General features: G+C 51.5%; 3 protein-coding genes and 1 long non-coding RNA gene across 14 annotated transcripts; 2 read left to right on the forward strand and 2 right to left on the reverse strand.

Annotated features, from left to right (window-relative positions):
* Positions 1-19: 19 nt before the first annotated feature.
* lrrc39 (leucine rich repeat containing 39) lies at positions 20-18,448 on the forward strand. 7 transcript variants are annotated; one of them, XM_028011847.1, is made up of 14 exons: positions 20-120; positions 2,596-2,900; positions 3,249-3,357; positions 3,427-3,583; positions 3,672-3,820; positions 5,182-5,327; positions 5,414-5,566; positions 5,978-6,144; positions 11,531-11,632; positions 12,117-12,199; positions 12,265-12,405; positions 12,501-15,423; positions 16,792-17,000; positions 17,078-18,448. In XM_028011847.1, the coding sequence occupies exons 2-14, from the start codon at positions 2,776-2,778 to the stop codon at positions 17,231-17,233; spliced, it is 4,620 nt and encodes a 1,539-aa protein (XP_027867648.1). In that variant the 5' UTR covers positions 20-120; positions 2,596-2,775; the 3' UTR covers positions 17,234-18,448. The 7 variants fall into 7 exon arrangements, with proteins under 7 accessions (XP_027867648.1, XP_027867649.1, XP_027867652.1 ...); XM_028011848.1 differs by having other exon boundaries at positions 3,672-3,808; XM_028011851.1 differs by lacking the exons at positions 20-120; positions 2,596-2,900; positions 3,249-3,357; positions 3,427-3,583; positions 3,672-3,820 and adding an exon at positions 4,785-4,792.
* LOC114141446 (uncharacterized) lies at positions 516-2,589 on the reverse strand. The gene is made up of 2 exons (XR_003594841.1): positions 2,390-2,589; positions 516-1,988 (listed from the first exon to the last, which is right to left on the reverse strand). It is a non-coding gene; the product is annotated as an uncharacterized LOC114141446 (long non-coding RNA).
* On the reverse strand, positions 6,541-9,264 carry trmt13 (tRNA methyltransferase 13). Its single transcript, XM_028011938.1, has 12 exons — positions 9,136-9,264; positions 8,662-8,807; positions 8,504-8,556; positions 8,365-8,431; positions 8,236-8,295; positions 8,101-8,170; positions 7,928-8,034; positions 7,641-7,838; positions 7,454-7,526; positions 7,310-7,384; positions 6,896-7,247; positions 6,541-6,817 (listed from the first exon to the last, which is right to left on the reverse strand). Exons 2-12 carry the CDS (start codon positions 8,770-8,772, stop codon positions 6,646-6,648), a joined length of 1,338 nt encoding a protein of 445 aa, XP_027867739.1. The 5' UTR covers positions 8,773-8,807; positions 9,136-9,264; the 3' UTR covers positions 6,541-6,645.
* Positions 18,449-18,578: 130 nt separating the features above from the next.
* palm1a (paralemmin 1a) lies at positions 18,579-23,427 on the forward strand. Of its 5 annotated transcripts, none has more exons than XM_028011936.1 (10): positions 18,579-19,190; positions 20,006-20,045; positions 20,591-20,671; positions 20,974-21,113; positions 21,265-21,328; positions 21,436-21,457; positions 21,521-21,589; positions 21,687-21,761; positions 22,203-22,334; positions 22,653-23,427. In XM_028011936.1, the coding sequence occupies exons 2-10, from the start codon at positions 20,010-20,012 to the stop codon at positions 23,213-23,215; spliced, it is 1,182 nt and encodes a 393-aa protein (XP_027867737.1). In that variant the 5' UTR covers positions 18,579-19,190; positions 20,006-20,009; the 3' UTR covers positions 23,216-23,427. The 5 variants fall into 5 exon arrangements, with proteins under 5 accessions (XP_027867737.1, XP_027867733.1, XP_027867734.1 ...); XM_028011937.1 differs by lacking the exon at positions 18,579-19,190 and adding an exon at positions 19,534-19,648; XM_028011934.1 differs by lacking the exon at positions 18,579-19,190 and adding an exon at positions 19,652-19,741.
* Positions 23,428-24,493: the final 1,066 nt, after the last annotated feature.

Genomic DNA, 24,493 nt, shown 5'->3' on the forward strand with positions numbered 1-24,493 from the left:
AACACATTCCTACAGGAAGCAGTTGCAGTCAGATCCTTTCGGGTCACGTGACCCAGTCTATTCTTGGCCAGCAGTTCGGAGGTTGGGTTGCAGCATGAAGGACGGCGGCAGAGCTCCAAGGTGAGAATCAGAACTTTTACTAACAGTCTGGGTTCCAGAACCGGCCAACTGGACTCTGGTTCTTCAGAGACCCAGATAAAACAGCCTGCTGGTACCGGAGGTCCAGTTTAAAACTGGATCACAGAAGCCGAGCTGCTCACATTTCCAGCAGTTTGTGGTTTTTAAAGGGCCAGAATCAGGTAAAATCTTTCCTTCACGTTTTTAGAGTTGCTTTGATTCAACCTCCCAGCTGTTAAACACCTAGGTGGACTTAGCCCCGCCTTCCAGACACAGCTCCTCCCCACTCAGTTCCTTCAGACTAGCCAGCAGTAATTAGCAGTGACTGCTAGTGCGATGCAATGTCAATAACGTGTCTATATGATGAGGATGCAAATGAGCCGATCAAACGTGTTTAATTTTAGTTTCATCATCAAGACTCACTTTCTGAATCCAGATTCAATGATCAGCTGATTGCTGGGACAGTTTGGTTCCGCCTTGCAACCAATCACTGTGTCAGCCTAGTAACGGGGTCTACTGCCTAGCAATGGGGTCTGTTTCCTCTCAGTCACTATCAGCAGGTCAATCTCTGATTTAGGACTGGACTGGGAGCTGTGGGAGAAATGGGAGAATCCTGCAGCCTGGTTCTCAGCCCCATAGACATGAATGAGCCAGTCCGCTCATTGCTGCTATATGTCACAGCGTCCACCATATTGAATATGATCCACAGTATGTGCCATTAAGCTAATATAATTGTACCGAACAAAAATCTAAAGGCCTCATGTCAGATGTTGTTGCCATGTGGAGTTAACTGTAAATGAGCATTGCTGACATTTTATTGTACCAAAGTAATATTTCTCTTGAACTGTGTATAATATTTAATCCAACTTCCTGTCAGTGAGCGTTACTCAGTGAGTTGTTGTTTTACTCGGTGCATTGTGGGACATGTCCACTGGGTGGTCAGACAAAATGAGCAACAGCTGGACAATCCTTGGCCTGGACAATAAAAGGCCCCAAAATGTCACATTATGTCAGAAGTCATAAAGCCTCAGATGTTATGTGGGAGCCGTTGGCATGTTGGATGCAGGACGCCGTACCGACGGTCCGATAATGGTCCGTTATCGGACCGTTGGCCCTTTAAGAGTTGGTTTCCAACAGACTGCAGATCCTCCTCATCCTCGTCTGACCGCTCAGCACCAGACGGCCACGTCGGCTCGTCCGTCTGAGGATCGGCTCAGACCAGCGACACTCAGCTGATGAGACTATTGGTCTGAACAACAGACGCATCAAACCTCAGACTGTCTGTAACCGCCTACGGGAAGCCAACTGGGTCAGAATCGGATTCCTCAGCCTGACCCTGATCAGGACTGTCGATCCGCTACAAACGGCCGAACCACGATGTCATCGATGCTGATATGAAGATCAGTAATTACTGAAAGTGTATTTTGAGTTTCTCTATATATTGCGTAACCCACATGTTCATAAAACTCTTATATTTGACACGGGGCTTTATATTTTTGTTCAGTGTAAATGGACTTAACTTTATAAAGCATGGTTGTACAAAGTATTTTAAGTTAATGCTCGTCATTAACACATTCTGTCACACCCTAATATATTTGGGAATTAAAGAAAAGCACTAAAGACAATATTTCTAACTTTTTGATGTGATTAATTGTTTAAAGAGCACAGTGTTATATTTGGTACAACTGATTCTCATCAATCCTTTTTATATCGACATTAATGAAGACACACACTGGAGTGTATTCATGAACATAAAAACACACAAAAAGTAAAAGAGAAAAGTTGTACATTAAATACAGATTTATCTGTACTGCCAACACCGGGTTCAGTCTGCTGGTCAAACTGGGAGCAGTCCAGTGACGTCCTGGTGGCTAAAGCCAAAGATAAAAGACAAATAATCTAACATCTTAATAGAACATTAAATCGTGACTCCTTCACATTTTGAAAAAACATACATTTTTAACAAATAGGGGCATTGACTTGAGCATCTTTACAACATAGTTAAACATCGACATTTTGAAACAGAAGACTGGAGAAAAACAGTCGGTGCTGATCCTGACTGACCTCTAAAACCCTCTGGTCATCAGCTTTCTCTTGTTAATAAAACTACACAGTATGAAAGTTAGCTAAGCTAACAAAATTATAACCAGAGTGGTTTCTTTGGCCCAGTTATGTACCTGGGAAATATTTCTTGGCTGTTTAGAAGCTAAATTCTAGCCGCAAAGCCAAGAAATTCTGCTCATAAAATTACATTATTTTCTCTCATTCTTACCTGTGAAATGAAATGCTAATGGGTCAAGTTTATCCAGTTTTTACTGGAAAGCGATTGAAACAACAAGAACATGAAGTATGGAGCTCCCATCGCTCTACTGCCACATTCAAAATGGCGGCGACGTAACGTTGGAGTCCAATGAGGCATCGACGAATTCACATCTGTGCTCAGCCCGTTCAGAGATTCTCGCTGATTTTCCGTTGCAGGTTGATTCATCCCAGCGTTTAAACGCCACATAACCTGAAGCACCAACAGCCAGTTTAAACTCCCAAACCGCCACCTCGTCCCTGAACGCCACTCTGGGTCCATTGCTGTCCTCCTGCGTCCTCAGCAGAGGTTGAGGCAGACGTCCAGAGGTCAGAGGTCGTCCTGTGCGCCGTGACATCATGGTGGGCGTGGCGGCGTGCGGCTCTGTGAGCTCCATCAAAGCTCTGTGGGAGACGCGGATCCAGAGACGGAAGGAGGAGGAGGAGCAGAGGAGGAGACCGTCCAGGGGCGGGGCCACAAGCAGGTTAGACCCCGCCCACTCACTCCTATAGGTTGATATTATCATTGGTTTATTCCCGGTCATTCACGCCCAGCGAGCAGCGTCAGGTGTTTGTCATGGTAACAGAGTTATGACGTCTTCAGCCCTGAGTCCTGTTTGTGTTTGGACACCTTGAATCTGTCTGAACTGGGACCAGTATGGCTCCACATACTGGTCCCAGTTCACAAGCTCCTCTGCATAAGAACTAGACCAGGCTGGACCAGGTGAATGGTGTTCAGAATCAAAGTGGGATCAGAGGTTCTTCAGAACCAGGATCGGTGGTTGGGTTCTGGTGGGCCCAGTTCCTAACTGCTGTGACCCGTTCTGGGCCAGGCTGAGTGTCCGGGTCTGGGAGGACCGGGCGGTTCTGGCCCGCCTCAGGGAAAAGCTGCAGACGGAAGACGGACGGCTGGTTCTCCGGATAGAACAAGAGGAGTGGAAGGTACAGCCCAGGGACCGCCTCGGTTCGCTGGTCCAGAACATCCCGTTGACCCATCTGTGTTTGTCTCAGAACCTGCCGGCATGTCTGGTCCGGTTCGTCCAGGTCCAGGAGTGGCAGATCCACAGAACCGGCCTGCTGAAGGTTCCGCCATTCATCTGCAGCTTCCAGAACCTCTTGGTTCTGGACCTGTCCCGGAACGCCGTCACAGAGATACCGCAGCAGATCGGTGAGCACCGCCTGGGCCCAATTGACCCATAGTGGGTCTATCCGGACCCGGCCTCTGAACACCTGTCGTGACCCGGTTCTCGTCTCAGGGAAGCTGACCCAGATCAGAGAGCTGCTGCTGAGCTACAACCAGATCCAAGTCGTTCCTGAAGAACTCGGTGGCTGTGAGAGTCTAGAGAGGCTGGAGCTGGCCATGAACCGGGACCTGAAGGAGCTCCCAGACCAGGTATCATTCCAGGTATCATTCCAGGTATCGTACCAGGTACCGGGCTAGGTACCAGACCAGGTTCTGGACCAGGTCCCATTCCAGGTACAGGACCAGGTCCCATTCCAGATACCAGACCAGGTCCCATTCCAAGTACTATTCCAGGTACCAGACCAGGTCCCAGACCAGATCCCAGACCAGATACCATTCCAGGTACCGTTCCAGGACCCAGACCAGGTCCCATTCCAGGAACCATTCCAGATCCCAGACCAGGTCCCAATCCAGGTCTCATTCCAGGTACCATTCCAGGTCTCATTCCAGGTCCCATTCCAGGTATCATTCCACGTACCATTCCAGGTCCCAGACCAGGTTCCATTCCAGGTCCCAGACCAGGTACCGGACCAGGTCCCATTCCAGATCCCAGACCAGATACCATTCCAGGTACCGTTCCAGGACCCAGACCAGGTCCCATTCCAGGAACCATTCCAGATCCCAGACCAGGTCCCAATCCAGGTCTCATTCCAGGTACCATTCCAGGTCTCATTCCAGGTCCCAGACCAGGTCTCATTCCAGGTACCATTCCAGGTCTCATTCCAGGTCCCATTCCAGGTATGGTTCCACGTACCATTCCAGGTCCCAGACCAGGTCCCCATCCAGGACTCATTCCAGGTCCCATTCCAGGTCCCATTCCAGGTACCAGACCAGATACCAGACTAGGTCTCATTCCAGGTACCAGACCAGATACCAGACTAGGTCTCATTCCAGGTCTCATTCCAGGTACCATTCCAGATCTAATTCCAGGTCCCATTCCAGGTCCCAGCCCAGATCCCAGACTAGGTCCCTTTCCAGGAACCATTGCAGGTCCCAGACCAGGTCCCAATCCAGGTCTCATTCCAGGTACCATTCCAGGTCTCATTCCAGGTCCCAGACCAGGTACCATTGCCGGTCCCAGACTAGGTACCATTCCAGGTCCTATTCCAGGTACCAGACCAGGTCCCAGACCAGGTACCATTCGAGGTCCCATTCCAGGTATCGTTCCAGGTCCCAGACCAGGTACCATTCCAGGTACCATTCCAGATCCCAGACCAGGTCCCATTCCAGATCCCAGACCAGGTCCCATTCCAGGTACCAGACCAGGTCCCATTCCATGTACCATTCCAGGTCCCAGACCAGATCCCAGACCAGGTCCCCTTCCAGGTCCCATTCCAGGTACCAGACCAGGTCCCCTTCCATGTACCATTCCAGGTACCAGACCAGGTCCCATTCCAGGTACCATTCCAGGTTCCAGACCAGGTCCCATTCCAGGTACCATTCCATGTACCATTCCAGGTACCAGTCCAGGTACCAGACCAGTCTAGGTTCGGTCCAGTTGATCCAGCTCTGTCGGTCTCCAGCTCAGGAACTTGGTGCGGCTGCAGCACCTGGACCTGTCCATGAACGACTTCGTCTCCCTGCCAGATTGTGTAGTCGCCCTGCCGGCACTGGAGTGGCTCGACATGGGGGGCAACCGCCTGCAGCGGTTACCTGACGACATCCACAGGTAGGAACACCTGGGCTACGCCTCCCGTGGCACTGAGCTCCGCCCCCATGTGGCCTAGTGGACCAATGGGACATGTCTGTCGTCAGGATGCAGACGCTGCAGACGCTGTGGCTGCAGAGGAATGAGCTGCAGACCCTGCCAGAGAACATCAGCAGGATGTCCAGATTGGACACGCTGGTCCTCAGCAGCAATAGGCTGAGGGACATCCCGTCCCTGATGGAGGACATGACCAACCTCAGGTACACCTGTTCATCTGTCTCCATTGACTGTTTGTCTCTGAAGCGTTCCAACAGCCTGATCAAACAAATGAAAATCGTCTTCAGCTGAAGCCTCTAGACGAGCCACCCATTTGGTTCAGCTGTTGGAGACGAACATGTCCAAGACCTACAGGTCCCTATGAGACAACAAGTATGGTTCTGAGCTGCTCCAGAACCAGAACTGACAAAAAGCCATCAAACAATTTGGCAAAATCAAAAGACTTTCTAAAAATTGTCAAAGTGTCTGAGAATGTAGATGGTAACTCAGGATTAGACAGGGTAGTCGAACCGCAGGACAGATTGCCCTAGTTGGGCAATCTTCAGTGCGTCAGTCTCAGGTTGGTCTCTCATGTCTCAGTCTCAGGCTGATTCTGCGCCGTCTCTTGTGGACAGGTTTGTGAATTTCCGGGACAACCCTCTGATTGTAGACGTGTCTCTGCCTCTGAGGACGGAGGACGGCGAAGATGACCGGGAGATGTTTGGACGGGACTTCATGCTCACCTACATCCAGGAGGCCCGGAAGAGAAACTACGCCGTGCTGAATGCGCACCGACTCCACCGTTAGTACTGTCGGTTCTGATGGCATCGCCGGTTCTGGACTCTAACTCTATCTAGTAAACTGGTCTGCAACTGTAACCAGGTTGCCTCGGCAGAACCTGACCCACTAACTGGATTAACGGAACCATCAGACCCAAACATTAACCTCCATGTTGATCACGGTCTAACGGTACCACTAACCGGGCCGGCGGGTTCATACCAAGGTTTTGACGTCTTTCTGTTCTGGACCTTTCAGAGACAGATGAAGACCAGCCCAGACATGACCCGGTACAGCCCGGTCCCTCTACTTCCTGATTCCGGCGAACCGGATCAGAACCAGAACCCGGTTTGGATCAAAAGACAGAATTGAAACAAGAAACTGGAGCTGATCAAGTTTGACTTTAATAAATGGATTCTGATCCACAGACTGACGTTTTATTACAGCTGCTGGTTCCGGACAGGAACCAGACCCTAACAGGTCCGGTCCAGCAGGGCGTGAACCAGGCCAGAACCGAACAAGTCCATCAGGACGAGGGCAGGGCGGTCAGCAGGACATTCTCCAAGGTCACCTCTGCGTGTGCGTAGCCAATCAGACGGCTGCTGAAGCCTCTGGTCTGCAGGAAGTCCCGCCTACCGCTGTCGATCAGCAGCTTACAGAGCCGACCCAGATGCTCCCGCTCCGCCGCCGACCAGAACCTGCAGAACCACAGGAGGATAGATCAGTACCAGGAGGTACTACTGCTCCAGAGCCTCCAGCAGAACTGAAAGCTTTACCTGCTTAGCACCGCCAGCCGCTCCGCTTCTTCATGATCCTCAGCCGCTCCGCTCTGTTTGGCCGCTCCGCTCTGACTGGTTGTTCCGTTGTGATTGGCCGGCGGGCCACAGGTGGCCCAGCTGGACATGCGGCAGAAAGCGGAGAACTCGGCGGGTCCGAGTCCTCTCTGGAGGAAGAACTGCTGACCCACGTAGTGACGCCATTCACAGCGGTGGTGGCAGCATAATGCCACGGTCAGGCCCAGAACCGGACCGGTACCAGTGCCGGATTCTGGCCCTCTGACGCTCTTGGGAAGCGGCTGGGTGTCTGATTGGGCTCCGGCCGTGTCCAGTAGGCAGCGCAGGGCCAGATCTGGGGGCAGAACCAGAAGCAGAACCGGGATCTAGCAGCTGAATTGGACCTGCAGGTCTCACCTGTCGCCGCTCCGCAGAGATGCTTCCCGACTCCCACCAACGGCAGCGCTTTCTCCCTCAGCACCGGAACTTTACCTGCATAGAACCTGGTCAGAACCGGGTCAGAACCAGTAATGTAGAGCCCCAGAAGATGCTGGTTCTTACTTAGGTCCAGGTGCTGAATGTCCACCTGTAGCCGCTCAAACGGGTCGGCAGAACCCTGGTGCTTCCCATCCACCTGAAGAAGGGAAAAAGTCAGAGGGGTGGGTCCGGTTCTAGTTCTGGTCAGTTTCATGGATTTACATAAATATTTATCTGATCCGGACCGGTTCTGGTTCCCTGGTTCTTCTACCTTAAAGCGGGTGCTGCAGCGCTCCACCAGCAGCAGCTGGAGGTCCTGGCTGGTTTCCATGGCGACCCCCTGACCCTCAGGGTTCTGCAGGGCCCGGTGGATCCAGTGGGACAGCTTGCCCCGGCCGGCGCCGAACTCCACAAAGCAGCGCCCCCTGCTGAGCAGACCCAGCTCCTGCAGGTGACCTAGGAGGGAGGCCTGAACACACCTGTCCGTCAGACAGGCTCCGCCCCCCCATAGATGACCGGCTCGTGGATTGGTTCGTCTCCAGTGGTGTCTGTCCTCACCTGTTGCTTCAGGTGTTTGTGGGCGGAGCCTCCGTTCTTTGGGTCAGACAGTTCTTCCTGGAGGATGGGATGGGACAGCGTCCTGTCCTCCATGTCCTGCTGAAGACCTGCAGGGGACATGGAGTAACCAGGTCACTTCCTGGTTACCTGGTTACCTGGCAACAGAAACTCACCTTCAGCAGCTGCCTTCAGTTTCTCCACCAGAGACTCCAGATCTGCTCTGCTGCGCTCAGCCAGAGACACCTGATACACACCTTCATCATCATCATCATCATCATCATCATCATCATCATCATCAGCTCTGTTACCTCTGGAAACTCCTGATCTCTATCAACTCGTCCTGCATTGATGTTCTCCACATAGTAGACCTGGAGAGAGAGAAAGAGGGTTGGGTGGTTGGATGGTTGAATGGATGGATGAAGGTTGGATGTTCTCACAGGTCGGGGTTTCTCTCTAGAGTTGCATTTCTTCAGGTGCTTCTCCAGGTTCTGTTGGGCCACGGTGCTGTTGACAGAACAGATTCTGATTACCGACCCGGTTCCAGTCTGACTCAGACAGATCAGAACCAGGACTCACTGCTTGGGGTCCAGTGGACACGTGATCCTCCTGCTGCCACCGACCCCCTCCTCCTGAAACAGGAAACACGTCACAGCTTTAATGACATCACTGCTGATCAGCGGCACCGATCCAGATAAGATCTTTTTAGGAAGTAGCTACTGAATCACGTGGCTCACCATGGTCGCGTGCTCTCCGCAGAAGCTCCGCCCCTTTCCGGGGACCATCTTACAGAAGCGGTTTTTCTTCTGGACGAAGAAGCTGCATCTGCTAGGCAGAGGTGTCGCCATGTTGACCCCGGTGAGGCGTTCAGGGGCTCCGAGAGCTGTAAGAAAAAACAGGCAGTCACTGAAAACAAGAACGGCTTCACAGCGGAGTGGGGAAAATTACTGCTGACGTCTATCGTAGCTCTTCTAGTGGCGGAAACACGTCATCAACACGTTTTGTAGTACGCGCAGCTCACCCTTTAGTGTAGTCCCTTTTTAAAAGTCTTCCTAATGTCATCCTGTCTCATCACAATGAGGCTAAAACAGATTTCTCATCATGTTTAATCTGACCCCTAACGAGCGGAGCTGTATCAATGAAAACACATTAATATTTGTTTGTCTCAAACTCTGGAGCCGGACCAGTTCAAGTTAATACCAAAGTATTACTTTGTCTTCCTGCGGAGCTCCGACAGATCCAGAACCGGACACCAAAGCCGTTTGAGGCCAGAGGTTTCTCAGCGAGAAACACGAGGCATTCAGGTGACCAGGGGAGTGTGGGAAAAGTCAGTACATGCCGGGAGACTGATTGAAGTGGAAACAGTTTCCAAGTTACGTGAAAGAAAGCAGGAATATGTTCATAGTTTCGCTTTGCTGGCTACATTGGAGGCCTTTCTTGTTATTCTGCTTGAGTTTGCTTAAGTCCACTCAGAATGCAACCTTCATTCTGGATTCAATTCCAACTGGGCCGAAATCATTGTGGTCTCTGATTGGCTGCAATGAAGCCGTCCACCCGCCTCCACAGGACTCTTCCCGTATTCATGTTTCTGACTCCTCCTACCAGGGCGGTGCTGAGCGTCAACGTGCGGAATGACGTTGGCTGCAAGCAGTCAGTGATGGCGGCGCAGCGGGGCGGCGGTCCCAGTTCTTCTCGGCCCGCAGCGGCTGCGGATCACTCGGTTCTGGTCGTAGTGGGAGCGCTCCAGCCCAGCGGACCGCTGGATTTCGTACTGCGACAGATAGAAGCAGGTGAGCGGATTCTGGAGGACTGAAGAACCGAACCGTAGGGCGGGAGGTCTGTGAGCTTTTCAAAATAAAAGCATTCGACTACTGCAGATCGGACCAGCGCGGAGACCTGGATAAATTCAGGACCCGGTTCGGTTTTTCATGGGTTTAGGTTCGGTGTGAAGAGCTGCACAGTGTGTTGAATATGAGGCAGGTTTGAACTCTTAACAGAACGTTCTGTGGTCGGACAGAGCCATGCTATCGGGGTTAGCATGCTGGCTTCCTCTATCGGAAGCTGACTTTTCAGAGTAAAGTGTCTATGAACTACAGGACTGAACCGAACCAGAACCAGTATTACTGATTCTGATCCGGAAACATAAACTGGAGTCTGGACCAAATCTGATTTAGTAACCAGAGATGGCCGGGTTCAGCCTGGTTCCGGCTGGCTGTGGCTCGGTTCTGACCCGCTTCAAGACGGGTTTCTTCTAAATGATCAGAACACTAGATCAGCTTCTCTGAACGTCTGCAGCTGGAGGAGCAACACTTCTGTTTGTGGTCGGGTGATCCTAGGTTGGGTCCAGGATCAAGAACCATTACATCCAGGAGGAACCCAAGGAACCTCTGGTCCATTCACTGAACCCAGTTCCATGTAGAATCTCCCGAGGAGCAGCAGCTCTCAGTTTGGACCCATCTGGTTCTGATCACTGCTGTTCTGATTGGACCTGAAAAAGAACTGGTTCTGAGCCCAGGTTCTGGAGAACCTGCTGTGGTTCTGTCGCTGCTGGACAGAAAGAGGAAGTTCTGTTTCTACACACCAACTTCCTGTTTGTTCAGGAAACCTTGTTGGTCAAAGATAGGAAGAAAAAGCGATGGGTCACTCTGTGAGGAAACTGATGCTTAGCGGGGCCTTTTGTTCAGGTTCTGTTCAGGTTCTGTTTTTCTTGGTAGTCCCTGCCGCAGTAGAGACTCTCTTTCCTCTAATATCTATAAATAATAGTATTACAGAAAAACAGGACAGAAAACCCTCAAACAGAACCAGAAAGCAGATGCCGATAAGCAGCCGGCAAATTGTAACCTCCAGATTATCTGCTCATCCTTTCAGTTTCATAGTTTCACATTCTGGATCATTTTAAAGTTCCATTGTTGTGATGAGAAATGGCTCCATCAACATGCGTTCACTTGACAAGTTCTGGATTAACTCAGATTACAATAACGATGGAGGCTGAAGGCTGGTCTGACACGCCGCCATCCAAGAGCTAACAACTGTAATTAGCTTGAAACACATGCTGGTGAAAGTGAAATGTAGCACTTAAGCTAACCTTAGCATTTGGGGTAATTTTAGCTTATACATTAATGTTTTTATACTGAATAGAGCCAATCCATATTAGTCAACATAATAATGGTACTCCACGTGCTATTGACTACTTTTGCTAATTTTCAGCTTCAGATCACAACGCCGGGTTTCCACCGACGCGCACGATTTCATCAGAAATGTTCTAGTCATTGATAAACTGCAGCCCATGCAGACCCAAAGTGATTAGCGACTCCAGTTTAATTTCTGATTTCCACCCACAGGCTTTCCTCTGCCTACATCCCCCAGAATGCCGTGCATTCCTGGATCAGAATTCAGTGACATTATTAACAGTCAGACGTATTTTGAATTGATATTGATCATAAGTCTATGGTGATAGATATTGATATTGAAGCCAATGATTCCAAAGCAACATTTCTGCTCATCCTAGTCACCATTTTATTTACTAGTTCAGCTCATCAACAGCTAGGTCTGTTAGGACTTGGTGATGATGGTGATGATGGTGACCAGGTGGTGTCTCTGTTCCAGGTTTGCGCTGCTGGCAGGCGGATCTAGACGTTGCGGTTCTGGATCAGCAGCTAAAGCTCTTCGTGTCGAGACATTCGGCTTTTCTGTCTGAAGACGTCCGAGGTGAGGAACAAAGGTCCTCTATGCACACGAGGTGCTCCTCTCGATACAGGGGTAGAACTATAGTGGGTGGGGCCACAGCGGGTGTAGTAGCTCCGCCCACCGCCATGAATGGACCAGGAACTAAAGTGGGTGGAGCTTTGTGATGAGGTGGCGCTTCCTGCAGGTGAGTGTAGATCAGCTGCTGCCTCAGTGTGAGCAGACCGACCAGAACCAGAACTTTACTGGCCCTCCTGCTGTGTGTGTGGGTGTGGGTGTGTGTGGGTGTGTGAGCTCATGAACCGGGTCAGCTGAGTCTCTGCTGAGCCGCCTGCAGGAACATCAGGAGCGTCTCCACCACAGTTCTGGTTCTGACCCAGTTTCTGAACCACAAGACTAATGAGCAGAACTGGGTGCCGCTGTTCTGTAACCAGGTTCTGGTTCTGACCCAGGGCACGGTCCGTCCAACTCTTCCTGCTGTGTAATGGATGTTCTGTTGGTCCTGCAGGTCAGCGGACCCTGCAGCACCGGGGAGAGGTTCTGGACACCCAAGTGGTTCTGAACCCAACCCAGAGCTTGGTCTGCTCAGAGGTGAGACTCTCATTGTATCTCTGTCACCTCTGACGGACTCTAACGGACCCGTCGGTTCTGTTCAGGTCCAGCGGCTCCTCTGCGACCCGTCGCGCCACAAGCTGCTGGTTCTGGCGGGTCAGTGCGTGGAGAGCAGCAGAGAGCTGGTTCTGCAGCAGGGCGGATTCTCCAGTCGGGATCTGGCCCAGATCCTGGCCGGTGACGAGGTGAGCGGTACTGATAATTAGAACCAGCTGGTTCTGATGGTTAGAGCCAGCTGGTTCCGCTCCATTTCTGAAGAGTTGTGTCTCTGGTGCTGCAGGTGGTGGAGCTGCTGGGTTCTGCTGACCCGGTTCTGAAGGCCCGTCTCACCCTCAGCTGCCCGGCCCATTGCTTCTGGACCGACTCGGAGCTGCAGAACCTGCAGGTCCCGGTCTGCATGCGGATCAACCCGGGCCCGGTTCTGCCGGAGATGGAGGGCCTGCAGGAGTTCACGGAGTACCTGTCGGAGTCGCTGGAGCCCGGCTCGCCCTTTGACCTCCTGGAGCCGCCTGGCACTGCCGGCTTCCTCAAGCTGTCCCGGCCCTGCTGCTACGTGTTCCCCGGGGGCCGCGGTGACTCCGCCTTCTTTGCCGTCAACGGCTTCAATGTTCTGGTGAACGGCGGCTCAGACCCGCGCGCCTGCTTCTGGAAGCTGGTCCGGCACCTGGACCGAGTCGACTCGGTGCTGCTGACCCACATAGGCGATGACAACCTGCCGGGCCTGAACGCGTTACTGCTCAGGAAGGTGGCCGAGGGGAACCAGGAGGACGGGGATAACCGGGTCAGGAACCTGGTGTCCCCGGAACTCGGCGTGGTGTTCTTCAACGCCCCCGGCAGACTAAAGTCCATCCGTCCAGTACCAGGCCAGCTGCGCGGCTGTGACCAGGCGGTTCTCGCCCTGCTGACCCTCCAGAAGCTGGGAGTGACTCCAGAACCTTTGAGCAGGCCCGGCGGGCCCGCTGTAGAGCCGCTGATCCTGTTCCAGAAGATGGGAGTGGGCCGGCTGGAGCTGTATGTTTTGAACCCGGTCCGCGGGTGCAAGGACCTGGAGGCTCTGATGCAGCTGTGGCCCAACGAAGCCGACTCAGGAGCTGCAGAGCTACCTCTGACCTGCCGGGTGTCCATCTGCGCCTTGCTGGTCTGGCACCCATCCAGAACCCAGGACCGGATTGTCCGAGTTCTCTTCCCCGGCTGCACGCCACAGGCCAAGATCCTGGACGCTCTGGACAAACTCGCTCATCTGGATTTCCTGAAGCAGCCGACTGTCAGTCTGGAGGCACTGGAAGTGTCCAAAACCCAGAAGCCATTGATCCGCCAAGAAAGTCGCGAAAGTCTCAAGTCCCAGTCCAAAGACCCAAGACCCAACGGTGCCTTACAGAAAGACAGACGGATCGAAGTCCGAAAACCTGAGCTGAAGACCAAGACCAAAGCAGGAGGGGACGCCACGTCCAAGGATGCAGAAGAAAAGACCCAGATAAAGGATGCAGATCTGAAACCAAAGACCACAAAAGCTGCTGAGAAACCAAATTCAAAGAGGGATGGATCAAAGGAGGATAAGAAGGATGTGAAGAAGAAGGACGAGAAGGTGTCTGCTGCTTCTGGCAAGAAAGAAGAGGCCTCTGAAAAGAAGAAGGAAGCTGCAAAGAAGGACGCCACAAGTCTGAAGACCAAGAAGGAAGCGAAACCAGAACCAAAGAAAGACAACAAGAAGGAAGGTAGAACCGAGGAGAAGAAACCTGCAAAGTTACTGGTTAAAGAAATAAAGAGAACCGATGGAACCACTTCCTTAACCGGAGCTACTGAACAAAGGAAAGCTACGGGTAAAACCGGGAGTGTGAAAAAGGGTGGGATGCTTCCAAAGAAAGATGCCTTCAACAAGGAGACGAGTAGGAAGTCGAGATCCCAGGAAAACCAGAAGACTTTAACTGCCGAGGACACTACAGTGGAGTTTAACAAACTGGAGGATGCCAACGGGAACAGAGGCCCAAAAACTGCTGGGGCATCCAAGGAGACTTCCCTCAATGGGAACCAGATCTCCACCACAGAGAGTCTAGAGAAGTTCCACTCTGTTGAGACGGATCCGGTTAGCGTCGCCTCACGTATCACCAGAACACCAAAAGGTGACCTCAGCGTGAACTTTGACCTTAGTTCAGCAATGTTCCGGGTTGCAGAGGGTTCCCCCAGAGTCCGGGTAGAGAAGACTCTGGAGCTGTTTTCTCCTGCAGACTCTGCTCCAACCAGTGCCGGACACACTCCCTTCCACCCGTCCCCTGAAGACACGCTGGGTCTCAGCAGCCCGGGCGCCCGGGGATCCAGTCTGGGCTTTGAAGACTACAACCAGGCCGGATCATGCAGAACCTCGGAGGTCAGCTCTCTGCGGGAAGGTGTGGAGAACTCCACATCCTCTCAGGATAAATGCTCCAGCCTCCTGAGTCCGGCCAGGGACTCCTCCCCCACCATGACGTCCATGCCGGCGGAGGTCGGCTCCCCCCACTCCACCGAGGTTGATTGTTCCCTCCCGGTCTCCTCAGAGCCGGTCCCCTCTGCCGGTGCCTCAGAATGCGCCAACACGATTCTTCCCGGTGGGCCCACCCTGAACAGACGCTGTGGTTCCGGGGAGAATGTCCGTGGGGTATCGGGACTCCCCTCTGAGGTTCCCCACAATGTTGACCTCTGCCTGGTGTCTCCTTGTGAGTTCCAGCACCACCCGACTTCCGGTGCCTCACCAGACTTATCCGACAATGACCCCTCCCCTCCCACCTCGGCCTGCAGCCAGGAGACCCCACCCACATCGGTCAGCGACTCCCTGCCTACCGCCACGGACTCCGACTTGCCCCCCAGCACCGAGGAGTGTCCCTCCATCACCGCTGACCTGGACTCTGATGAAGACTCCGGCTTCCTCCGTCAGGCCAGTGATCTTCCCAGTCAGCACTTCCTGCGGCGGACGGGACTCGACCCGCCACCTGCACCGGTTAAAGACCTGCCCCCTCTGCCGCTGCAGCGTGGCGCCTGCATGGCCGACCCCGAGGCTGACCGAGCCCTTAAGGCGTCCGGCGCCAGAAAGAAGCCTCTGCAGAGAACCACGTCAGGAAGCAGCCGGTCCAAAGCCAGTTCCCCCGGCTCCCTGAGGACCGGCCTCAACTCCAAACCTTCGTCACGGAGTTTGCCTGGTGGATCCAAGGTCACGCCTTCAAGACCGTCAGGTAGACGAAGTCCTGGGAGTCTTTAGATGGTTTCAGCCTGATCTCTGGACAAACCAGAACCAGACAAGGAGTCAGTTTCTGATTGGAGCCTTTAGCCTCTAATCAGAAAGTCTGTTTCTTCTTTCGGTTATGTTCCTGCAGGAAACAGGCGTTTATCCTCAGCTATTTTTCAGTTTACTTTAGATCATATTTAGGTCATATTTAAATCGCACATGATGAATGTTATATGACTTCTGGTAATGTTTGGTTATCTTAATGTTTAACTCTCTGGATGTCGACTAATTTCTCCTTTAGGATCAATAAAGTAGAATCTGATTCCCACTCGGCAATCTGATGGTTTAGAACAGCGGTCCTCAACCTTTCTAGTCGCGCGGACCTTCGCAATTTTGCTACGGACCGGGGGGCAGTACAGTGAACCCTTTTTTTTTTACAATTATTATACAATAAAATACTCCATAATGCATTGAAACCAAAGAACAAAACCTTTTTACAGGCCCAAACATTTGTTTAACAAATAAAAAGTACTGTGTAAACATTTTTTTTTTTTTACAAATAACTACTGTACTGTAAAATAATAATTTTAATATGAACTGAAGGCGGATTCCCGTGCCCGAATTGCGGAGATCAGCGCCGCCCCACCGCGACCTGAGTTATTGGATTAGAACGGGAGAAAATAAAAAATTATTATGAAAAACAACAAAACAAAGTACAGTAGGACAAATAGTGATTCCCGTGTATTTCACTGCTCTTCTGACTGAGCCGCTGCAGCCTGACTCCGCTCTGTAGCGGTTTTTTTTTTCTTCTAAAGCCCGCGGTGCAGGTGTGTTTTTTCGAGAGAAGAACATAGTTATCGGTTGTTGTCACTCTTTTTTCTTCTGGGCAAAAAGATTCTTATAAACCGACATGCCACCATCGATTATGTTAAATATGACAAGCTGTTTTACGTAGGTGTACATATTAAACCGCAACGTTGTTGACACACAGGTAGAGAAGAAGCAGAGAGACTGTTTAGCCAATCAGAATGCAGAACACAATGCACGATGCAAATCCGCGAAGCAGAGAGACCGCGAAAGGTGAACCACGAAATAGCGACGGTTCACTGTAAAGATGTTGTTTTGTTACTCATTCTGCTGCAAGTTGGCTCAATTTTGACGCGCAAGACGTAACCGGTAAAATCCGGTTTAAGATTTTCAAAATAAAAGTAGTTCATTATTTCTTGCGCGGCCCGGTACCAATTGGTCCGCGGACCGGTGGTTGGGGACCACTGGTTTAGAAAATCCCTTTGGCTCCCTCTGCTGGTCTCTGACTGACACATCCTCACCTGCTCTATCTCACCTGTTGACCAAAATGCTGCTTCCTTCATGCCAGGTTCTGCTGGTCCTGAAGGTCCTGTGGTTTACGTGGACCTGGCTTACCTGCCGTCTGGCTCCGCCTCCTCCACCGTCGACCACGGCCTGTTCAAACGCTTGCGTGCTTCATATTACATCATCAGCGGCGACGACCCGGCGAAGGAGGCGGCGATGAGGAGGATCCTAGACGGCCTGCTGGCGGGGAAGAGCACCTGGCCCGACGATCCGGTGGGTGGCGCCTTCCCGAACTTCCTCTCCTCCAGATTGGACCTGCCCTCTGATCCGTCTCTCCCCCTGACTTACAGGTGACCCTCATCCCCACCTTTGACTCGCTGGCCATGCACGAGTGGTACCAGGAGACGCACAAGCGGCAGCAGCAGCTGGCGGTGACGGTGCTGGGCAGCAACAGCACCGTCGCCATGCAGGACGAGACCTTCCCCGCCTGCAAGGTGGAGTTCTGAGCCGGGCTCCGCCCACCTCCCGGCAGGACGCATCCGTTTGCTCGCTACTTTCCGCACCAGTGTGACATCATTGTGGTCTCCCCCAGGCCCCACTGGAACAGAACCAGCAGCTAGAACCCGTCCTGTGGATCAGAACCTGGATGGTTGAGACGTTTTGCCTAAAACGGTTCGGATTAAAATTAGCATTAAACGCTACGATTAGCCCGCCGCTCAGTGTCAGCATTATGTTAAAATCTTGTTCCTCAGTCATCGACATAATCACCAGGTAGCCGGCAACGCCGCTGACGCCACAAAACGCTACGTATATCACACGCACCACTTTCACCACAGGAGCAGAGGTGAAAGGTCGTAAAGAAACATAAAAAACATCGTAAAGAATCATCGGACCAAATCGTAACAAAACATTGTAAAAAACCGTTGACACATTAAAATGAAACACTGTAAAGAAATGTAGGAAGGAAACACAGGAAGATGCAGACGGAAGGAAAACCCAACTGAATAGCCATGCTAATGCTAAAGCTAGTGCTAAGCTAGCGACCATTCGTCATCGTGAAGAGCAGAACTTTAGTTTAGAAGTTTAAGCCAATCAGCTGCTGCGCTGATCCAGCTCTGCTAGTTCTGCTTGTTCCAATGCCAACATTAATATTCACGGCCATGCTGGTTCTGCTACGGTTCTGGTTCCGGCCGACCCAGTCGATCCTGGGTCTTCATCTGCTGATGAACTGGGACTCTGGTTCTGACCTGTCAGCTTCTGAACAGAACCCAGTAATCATGGTTGTGCTGCGGTTCTGAAAGTCTCAGGTTCTGTTGGCGGTTCTGTTCCTCCTGAAGGTTCTGACCCGGTAGGCGGTTGAACTGTTTTCTGGTCTGTTCTGATGCCTCCCCAGGTTCCGTCCACGCTGCCGCCGGCTGCAGCAGCAGTGCATCCTGGGAGCTGTAGTCAGTGTTTCTGCCTGTTTAAATGAATCCTGACTGAATTCACCTATTTATTTAATTTAACTGTGATGTCACAAAGTGTCCTTTAGGGCGGCGCCGTCCGTCCGGGCCGCTTGCCGCCTCTTAAAGCCACAGAATGTTTTTATGCTCCTGATGGAACCAGAACCTGCTAATGTGGTTCTGGAGTGCCGTTGGGTCCTTTAGCCCCGCCCCCTCACCTGTCTGCTTCCTGGAACACTAAGGATGGCCTTTCAGAATAAAAGTAGCTGTTGAACAGAATCTGTGTGGACTTTATTTTGAAAGAGTGGTGTTTCAGAAAGATTTCCGTCAGATTGTCTGATGCCCAGCAGAACCAGACGGAGCGCCGGGTACCTGGCCAGGTGAGTAGAACCAGAACCACTCCAGTATTGTCTGATGGGGTCCAGAGCGGTTCTGGTTCTGGTCTGTGACGGGTTCTGGTCGGGTCTCTGAGACCTGGAGCAGAACTGGTTCTGATCTGTTCAGAATGTTTCTCTCTTTCAATCAATAATCAGTTCATTATGGTTTGGGCTTTCTGCAGCAGGTTCTTCAGCTTCTGGTCGGTTCTGGTCCAAACCCAGTTAAACGGGCAGCCAATCAGAGCATGACAAACTGCTTCAGTTACTTTTATATTTTATAATTATTTGAAAACCTCCAGCTCTAAAGAATTATTAGATTCATTTTTTCTTTGTCTCTTTAAGGCCCCCTAGTGGCTCCCAGCGGACCAGCAGGGGGCCGGGGACCACACTTTGAAAACCACCGGTAACCTCTGACCTCCAGATCCTGGTTCTGGTTTTGGTTCTCTGAACTTTGACCCCACAGTCAGAGATGTTCCTTCAGGAAGGTGAACAGAACCTGGTGGAGGTTCTGGATCAGGATAATCTCCGGTTCTGGGTCCAGTCGGAACCGCTCCGTCATAGTGGAACCCTGAAGCTCCGCCCCGTACCCCCACCCCCTTCCGGTGGGCGGGGCCTGATTTGTCTGAGCTGGTTCCGCTGCAGCGGTGAGTCAACCTTCATCTCTCCTCTTCTTCTTCTTCGCTTTTTAAATAATTTTATTTTTTACTTATTTCGCTTTAAATGCGCCAGTGCGTCTATATGTGCATGCGCTGTGACGTCATTGTGCGGCACCGGACTTTGCTCTGCAGCAGAACCGATCCCGGTCCGGTTCGAGGCGGGTCGGAACCGACCGTCACTCCGGGCCAGGATCTACTTTTCGTGCAAAATGATCCAATCATGGATCAATGAGCTGCAGCTGGTATCAGTTATTGATCAGTTTACTGATATTAATGTGACGCATCAAGGTGGACGCCCGCAGGCAGCACGACTTCCGGTGAGGTTTTCAAAACAGAAGCGAAAGGGGTGGAGCCTCAGGGTCAGAGGTCAGCGCTGCCTGCTGGTGTTCCACAGGCCCAGCGGCTCTCTGAGGTCATCTCACCTGGAGGTCAAAGTTCGTGGTGAGGTCAGCTGCAGGAACATCAGCAGAGGTTCTGATCCGACCTCCTGCAGCCTCAGACGGTCCGATGAGGTTCTGGAGTCCAGCAGAACCTCTCTGGTGATGTTCTGACTCTTGTTTTGAAAGGATCTTCCTGTTTCCTTGTGGGTGGGGTGGAGCTTCCGGTCAGAACCAGAGCAGGCCAATTTGACCCACCCGCTGTGGTTCTGGTTCTGAACATCCACATAGAGAAGCTGTTAGTTTCTCTTGATCCACACAATCAGAACCGGGTCGGTTCTGATTACTGTGAGGACTCAGAACCTGGACCAGAACTTTGGGTTTACCATCAGAACCAAGTGTGACCCGACTCTTTCTGTGTTTCAGCGCCATGGAGGCTCATCAGAACCGTCTGCAGCAGCTCGCGGTGAGTTCTGAACAGAACCGACCCAAAAGAACCAGAACCTGTCCTCACTGCAAACCGGTCTTCCCATCAATTAAACTGATTGATTGAAAAAACAAACAGACTTCGATCAGAACTGATACCAGCAGACAGAACGGGTCGGGTTCCTGCAGAGACAGAACCCGACCCGTTCTGTGTGGGTTCAGACCGGGTCGGAGGTCAGGCTCCTGGAAGGTTCTATAGAACCGGACCGGGTTTAGCCAGGCTCTCAGGAGAAACAGACGGGTTCTCTGCCTCCAGCGGCTGGGTCCGATCGATGCTGGTATTGATCCGGTATGGATCGAGTCCAGGAAAATTCTGCATTCAAACCGGGCCAGCTTTATTCAGAACCACTCAGAGACAAACACACTGGCAGTCTGCCAGCAGGAAACACCTCCTCAACCCTTTCAAAATAACAGCATCAGACACACACAACCTCTGACATCAGGGCACTGACGAGTCGTGAGAGGTTCTGGTTCTGGTTCTGGTTCACTGAGGCCAAACTGACTCAGTTTCCCGTCATACCTCAGGAAAAGAGGAAGTGGCAGACGGAGATGGAGAACAAGCGGCGCCAGCTGGAGGATGAACGCAGAGCTCTGCAGCACCTGAAGGTTGGTTCTACTGGTAACCATGGCAACTCACCAGATGTCTGCAGGCTTTGATTGGCCAAGATCAAAGGTCAAATTGATTTTAAGTTTAAAAAAAAAAAGTCCATTTGAATGCTGCGAGTCTTAACCCTTCTTTCAAACGTCAGAGTGTGGCTGAGGGGGCGTGGCCTAAATGGGGCTGTGTTTATTCTGTTGATGCCAAAACAAACATGGCTGCCAAGTCAGTCCGGGTATGAGTACCAACAGACGGTACCAACATAGAGCCATGTTGTCACCTGAAGGTGTCGCTGTGTCTGTTTCTTCAGTCGAAAGTTCTCAGGGAGCGCTGGCTGCTGGAAGGACCCGCTGGTCCGGACCAGAACCAGAACCGGGACCCGGACCAGGTCCGGACTCAGCTGGAGGAGGACGAGGCCAGAAGCAGAACCTTGGAAGAGTCCATCAGGAGGTCTGATCTGGTTTCACAGCAGCTTTACTAGTCCTTCATTGTACTACGTTAATTTGTGAGTTTATTGATTGGTTTGTTTATTTTCGTTAATTTCTGTTTTTTTTCTGTTTATTTTTCTTTATTTCTGTTTATTTTTGCTTTTTGTCTGCAGGTTGGAGCAGGAAGTCTCCAGTCTGGAAACTGGACCTGTCTCTCAGACCATAACACACTCTGTTGTGAGTAAATACGCTCACTCAATCTCACTGGGATTGTTTTATTTTGAAATGTCTCAGCTGTTTCAAGTATGATCGTGGAGGTTTATGTCCTGTCTCTGTGCCTCCAGGGGATGTCAACACCTGATCCAGGTAACTACTTATTCTCTGCTTCTTATTGTGTTGCTTCTACATTTAACTCATGTCTCTGATCAGCTGTTGAGGTCAAAGGTCACAGCAGAATGGAGCTGGGCGGAGCTAAGCCGTCAGGTCAGGTGATCCAAGGTGGGAGCAGTTACACCAATCAGGATACAGTAATCAGATTGCAGTAAAGAGTGATGACATCACATTCTGTCTCTGTCTTCCTCATTTGTCCCATGAGACTCTGCAGAGGTCAAAGTTCACAAAAGTCTTAAAGTCAGTAAATCAAGAGAAGCCCGGGGTGAGATGAAGAAAGGTGAGTCAGATGTCCAGCATGTAATCCAGGTAAACTACACCTGAACAGGCCAGTAGGTGATCTACAGCCTCATAACATGTTAACTACAAGTTACAGGTTTTACAATGGCAACGCAACAGGTGACCTCATATTAGCATGGCATGAAAATAAATAGTTGTATTATAACATATTACCTACAGCTTTATGGGCCTGCTAACCAGTTTGTAGCCACAGTCACCATTAGCTTTCTGTCAATGTGTTGTAATTCAATTCCAGTTTAGAAATACTTACCAGGTGATCCAGACTGCTGGTTGAGCAGGTCAGAGGTCAGGCTGGTGCTGACATCATGAGTTCCTGGTTAGCATCTGTGTCTAACAGCTCTTTATTTCTGTGCCTCCTTCACACTGTTTACCATGTGCATCCTCTCTGACTACTTCCTGTCCTCCACTTCCTGTCCTCCAGCCATGTACTCAGTGGAGATTAAAGTGGAGCGAGACAGAGTGACGGGGGAAACCAGAGTTCTTTCCACTAACACCAAACTTCCTGTTGACCTCTCCGATCAAGGGGTCAAAGTTTATGAAGATGAACAGAAAGGTGAGATTTAACAGAAAGCTGAACGCGCTTTAGGAGAAGAGACAAGGAGCCTGATGAAGAGGAAGAGGAGGAGGAGGAAGATGGCTTCAGATTTAACATGAAAACTTCTGGTTGTTATGACTCTGTGTCCTTCTCCTAAAGTTACTGCTGGCATCAGGATGATGCAAGAGAAGCAACAATCTGTTCTGCAGCTGAGGGCAGGGCTGCAGTGGTGCACGGTGTGATGTCATCCAGTGCTGCGTTGCTATTGGTCCTTCAGCAGCAGGTGTGTCTAGTGTCCCTCTAACGTCTCGTCCCTGTCCTCATCCCCGTCCCCAGTGGTCCATGAGATGAACGGGGACGACGCTCACCTGCTCAGCTCCGTTGAGGTGGAGGAGCTCATCCACAAAGCTGACGAGGCCTCGGTGTTGTCACATCCCGTCACCACGGCAGCCTCCCTGCCAACAGGAGAAGTCCTGAGGGAGTCGGACCTTCCGCCAGAACCAGAACCAGGGTCCACACGGACCCCCAGTCACGCCCTGGCCGTTGCCGCAGAGATCACAGGGCTGGAGGCGGCGGCCGGCGAGGAGCTGGACGTGGCGGAGGCCAGCGCTGAGAACCCGGTTACCATGGTGTTCATGGGATACCAGGATGTGGAGGACGAGGACGAGACCAGGAAGGTTCTGGGGCTGCAGGGCACGGTGAAGGCGGAGCTGGTGCTCATCGATGACGGAGATGGAAAGGTAGATCCACCTGCCTGTGCTGCCCCGCCTTCTGCTGCCCCGCCCACGCCGACCAAAGCTCCAGAAACGGTGATGGCGAGCAACGGGGAGGCGGCGGCGGAGGGAAGGGCGGCAGCAGGGAAGAAGAAGCAGCCGTGTAAATGCTGCAGCATCATGTGATCATCATGTGACTGAGACTGAACTAACTCCGCCCACTCCACCTTTCCCTTTAGCAACATGACATCACTTCCTGTTTTCTGCTGTCACTTCAACAAGTACTGAGAACACTTAAGTACATTAGCATTAGCATGTTAGTATTCCACTCTCCAGGTGTGTTCGCCTGTATGCCTGTCTGTTTTCTAAAAGAGGAAATAAAATGAAGTTACCGTGAAGCTGTGTATGTGTGTGTGTGTGTGTGTGTGTGTGTGTGTGTGTGTGTGTGTGTGTGTGTGTGTGTGTGTGTGTGTGTGTGTCTATTGTTGACTGGTGATGCTGGCGTTCCAGCTACTCCCAGCCTTGGTGGCTCTCAGATTGTTTCTCAGTTTCTGGGTTTCTTCTCTCTGACGGCCCGGCTGGGTGTTCTGGCCAGGCCCTGATTCCGGACCTCACAGCAGAACCAGAAACAGAACCTGGTACTGAATTGCCTCAGTTAGCGGACCCAGACTGTGACTCCATCAGAACCTGTGGCTCCATGCAGACCGGCCGACAGCACCATCAGCTCTTCCTGTTTCTCTTCTTCTACAGAACCTGTAGGTGGGCACCACGCCTGGGACCTGCTGTCACCATGGTAACCACCAGGCAGAGGCCACCCAGGAGGTCATCTGTCAGGATGAAAGTCTCCCTGCTGCGTCCTCTTCACCTTCTTCTTCTCTTCCTGCTCTCGGTGAAAGCCATTGGTTGTTTTCTCTGACCTCTGACCTCTGCTGTCTTTTCTGGATTCTCTCTTATCCTCTGAACTGTAAGTCATGGATCTTGTCAGCTGCTTTCTGAATGTAATGGGTCCAGTTCATTCTGATCAGACTGGTCAAAGAAGAGCCATGGTTCCCCAGATGGGACCCATTGTGGCCTGTGCAGCTGATAACAGCTTGGATTCCTGGGGAAGCAAGTCCACCTTCCTGCAACAAACAGGAAGGGGTGGGGCCAGACCACATGGCAGACCAGTATCATATTTGGAAATGGAACCATTGCACTCCAGAAGTGAAGGGGGCGCTATTTCCTATACTATCCATGGTCTCCGTTTTTATTTTCTTTTGAAATCTGTGATATATCTTCATCTTTAAGAAGGATTTTCACTCTCAGCATGAATTTGAACTTCTCTCTTTTATTTACTTCAGCGCAGCTCACAGTTTTTAAATTCTGTGTACTTCTAAATCTGCTCCTGACAGTTGCATCTTTCTGGGTCTACTACTGCCTCTAGTGGCATGGGGTGGTAACACAACTAATATAATTACATCACTA

The sequence above is a fragment of the Xiphophorus couchianus genome, unplaced genomic scaffold (assembly GCF_001444195.1).
Source record: "Xiphophorus couchianus unplaced genomic scaffold, X_couchianus-1.0 Scaffold1000102, whole genome shotgun sequence".
NCBI classification, from domain to species: domain Eukaryota; kingdom Metazoa; phylum Chordata; class Actinopteri; order Cyprinodontiformes; family Poeciliidae; genus Xiphophorus; species Xiphophorus couchianus.

Excerpts from the sequence above, each read along its gene's own strand:
- lrrc39 (XM_028011847.1), top strand. The coding sequence starts at position 2,776 with ATGGTGGGCGTGGCGGCGTGCGGCTCTGTGAGCTCCATCAAAGCTCTG. Across the intron at positions 12,406-12,500 it reads AGATCCTGGCCGGTGACGAG|GTGGTGGAGCTGCTGGGTTC; the intron begins GTGAGCGGTACT and ends CTGGTGCTGCAG. Across the intron at positions 17,001-17,077 it reads GCACCTGGCCCGACGATCCG|GTGACCCTCATCCCCACCTT; the intron begins GTGGGTGGCGCC and ends CCTGACTTACAG.
- trmt13 (XM_028011938.1), bottom strand. The coding sequence starts at position 8,772 with ATGGCGACACCTCTGCCTAGCAGATGCAGCTTCTTCGTCCAGAAGAAA. Across the intron at positions 7,527-7,640 it reads GCTGCAGCACCCGCTTTAAG|GTGGATGGGAAGCACCAGGG; the intron begins GTAGAAGAACCA and ends TCCCTTCTTCAG. Across the intron at positions 7,248-7,309 it reads TCTCTGCGGAGCGGCGACAG|ATCTGGCCCTGCGCTGCCTA; the intron begins GTGAGACCTGCA and ends TTCTGCCCCCAG.
- palm1a (XM_028011932.1), top strand. The coding sequence starts at position 19,412 with ATGATCCAATCATGGATCAATGAGCTGCAGCTGGTATCAGTTATTGAT. Across the intron at positions 20,672-20,973 it reads GAGCTCTGCAGCACCTGAAG|TCGAAAGTTCTCAGGGAGCG; the intron begins GTTGGTTCTACT and ends CTGTTTCTTCAG. Across the intron at positions 21,114-21,264 it reads TTGGAAGAGTCCATCAGGAG|GTTGGAGCAGGAAGTCTCCA; the intron begins GTCTGATCTGGT and ends TTTTGTCTGCAG.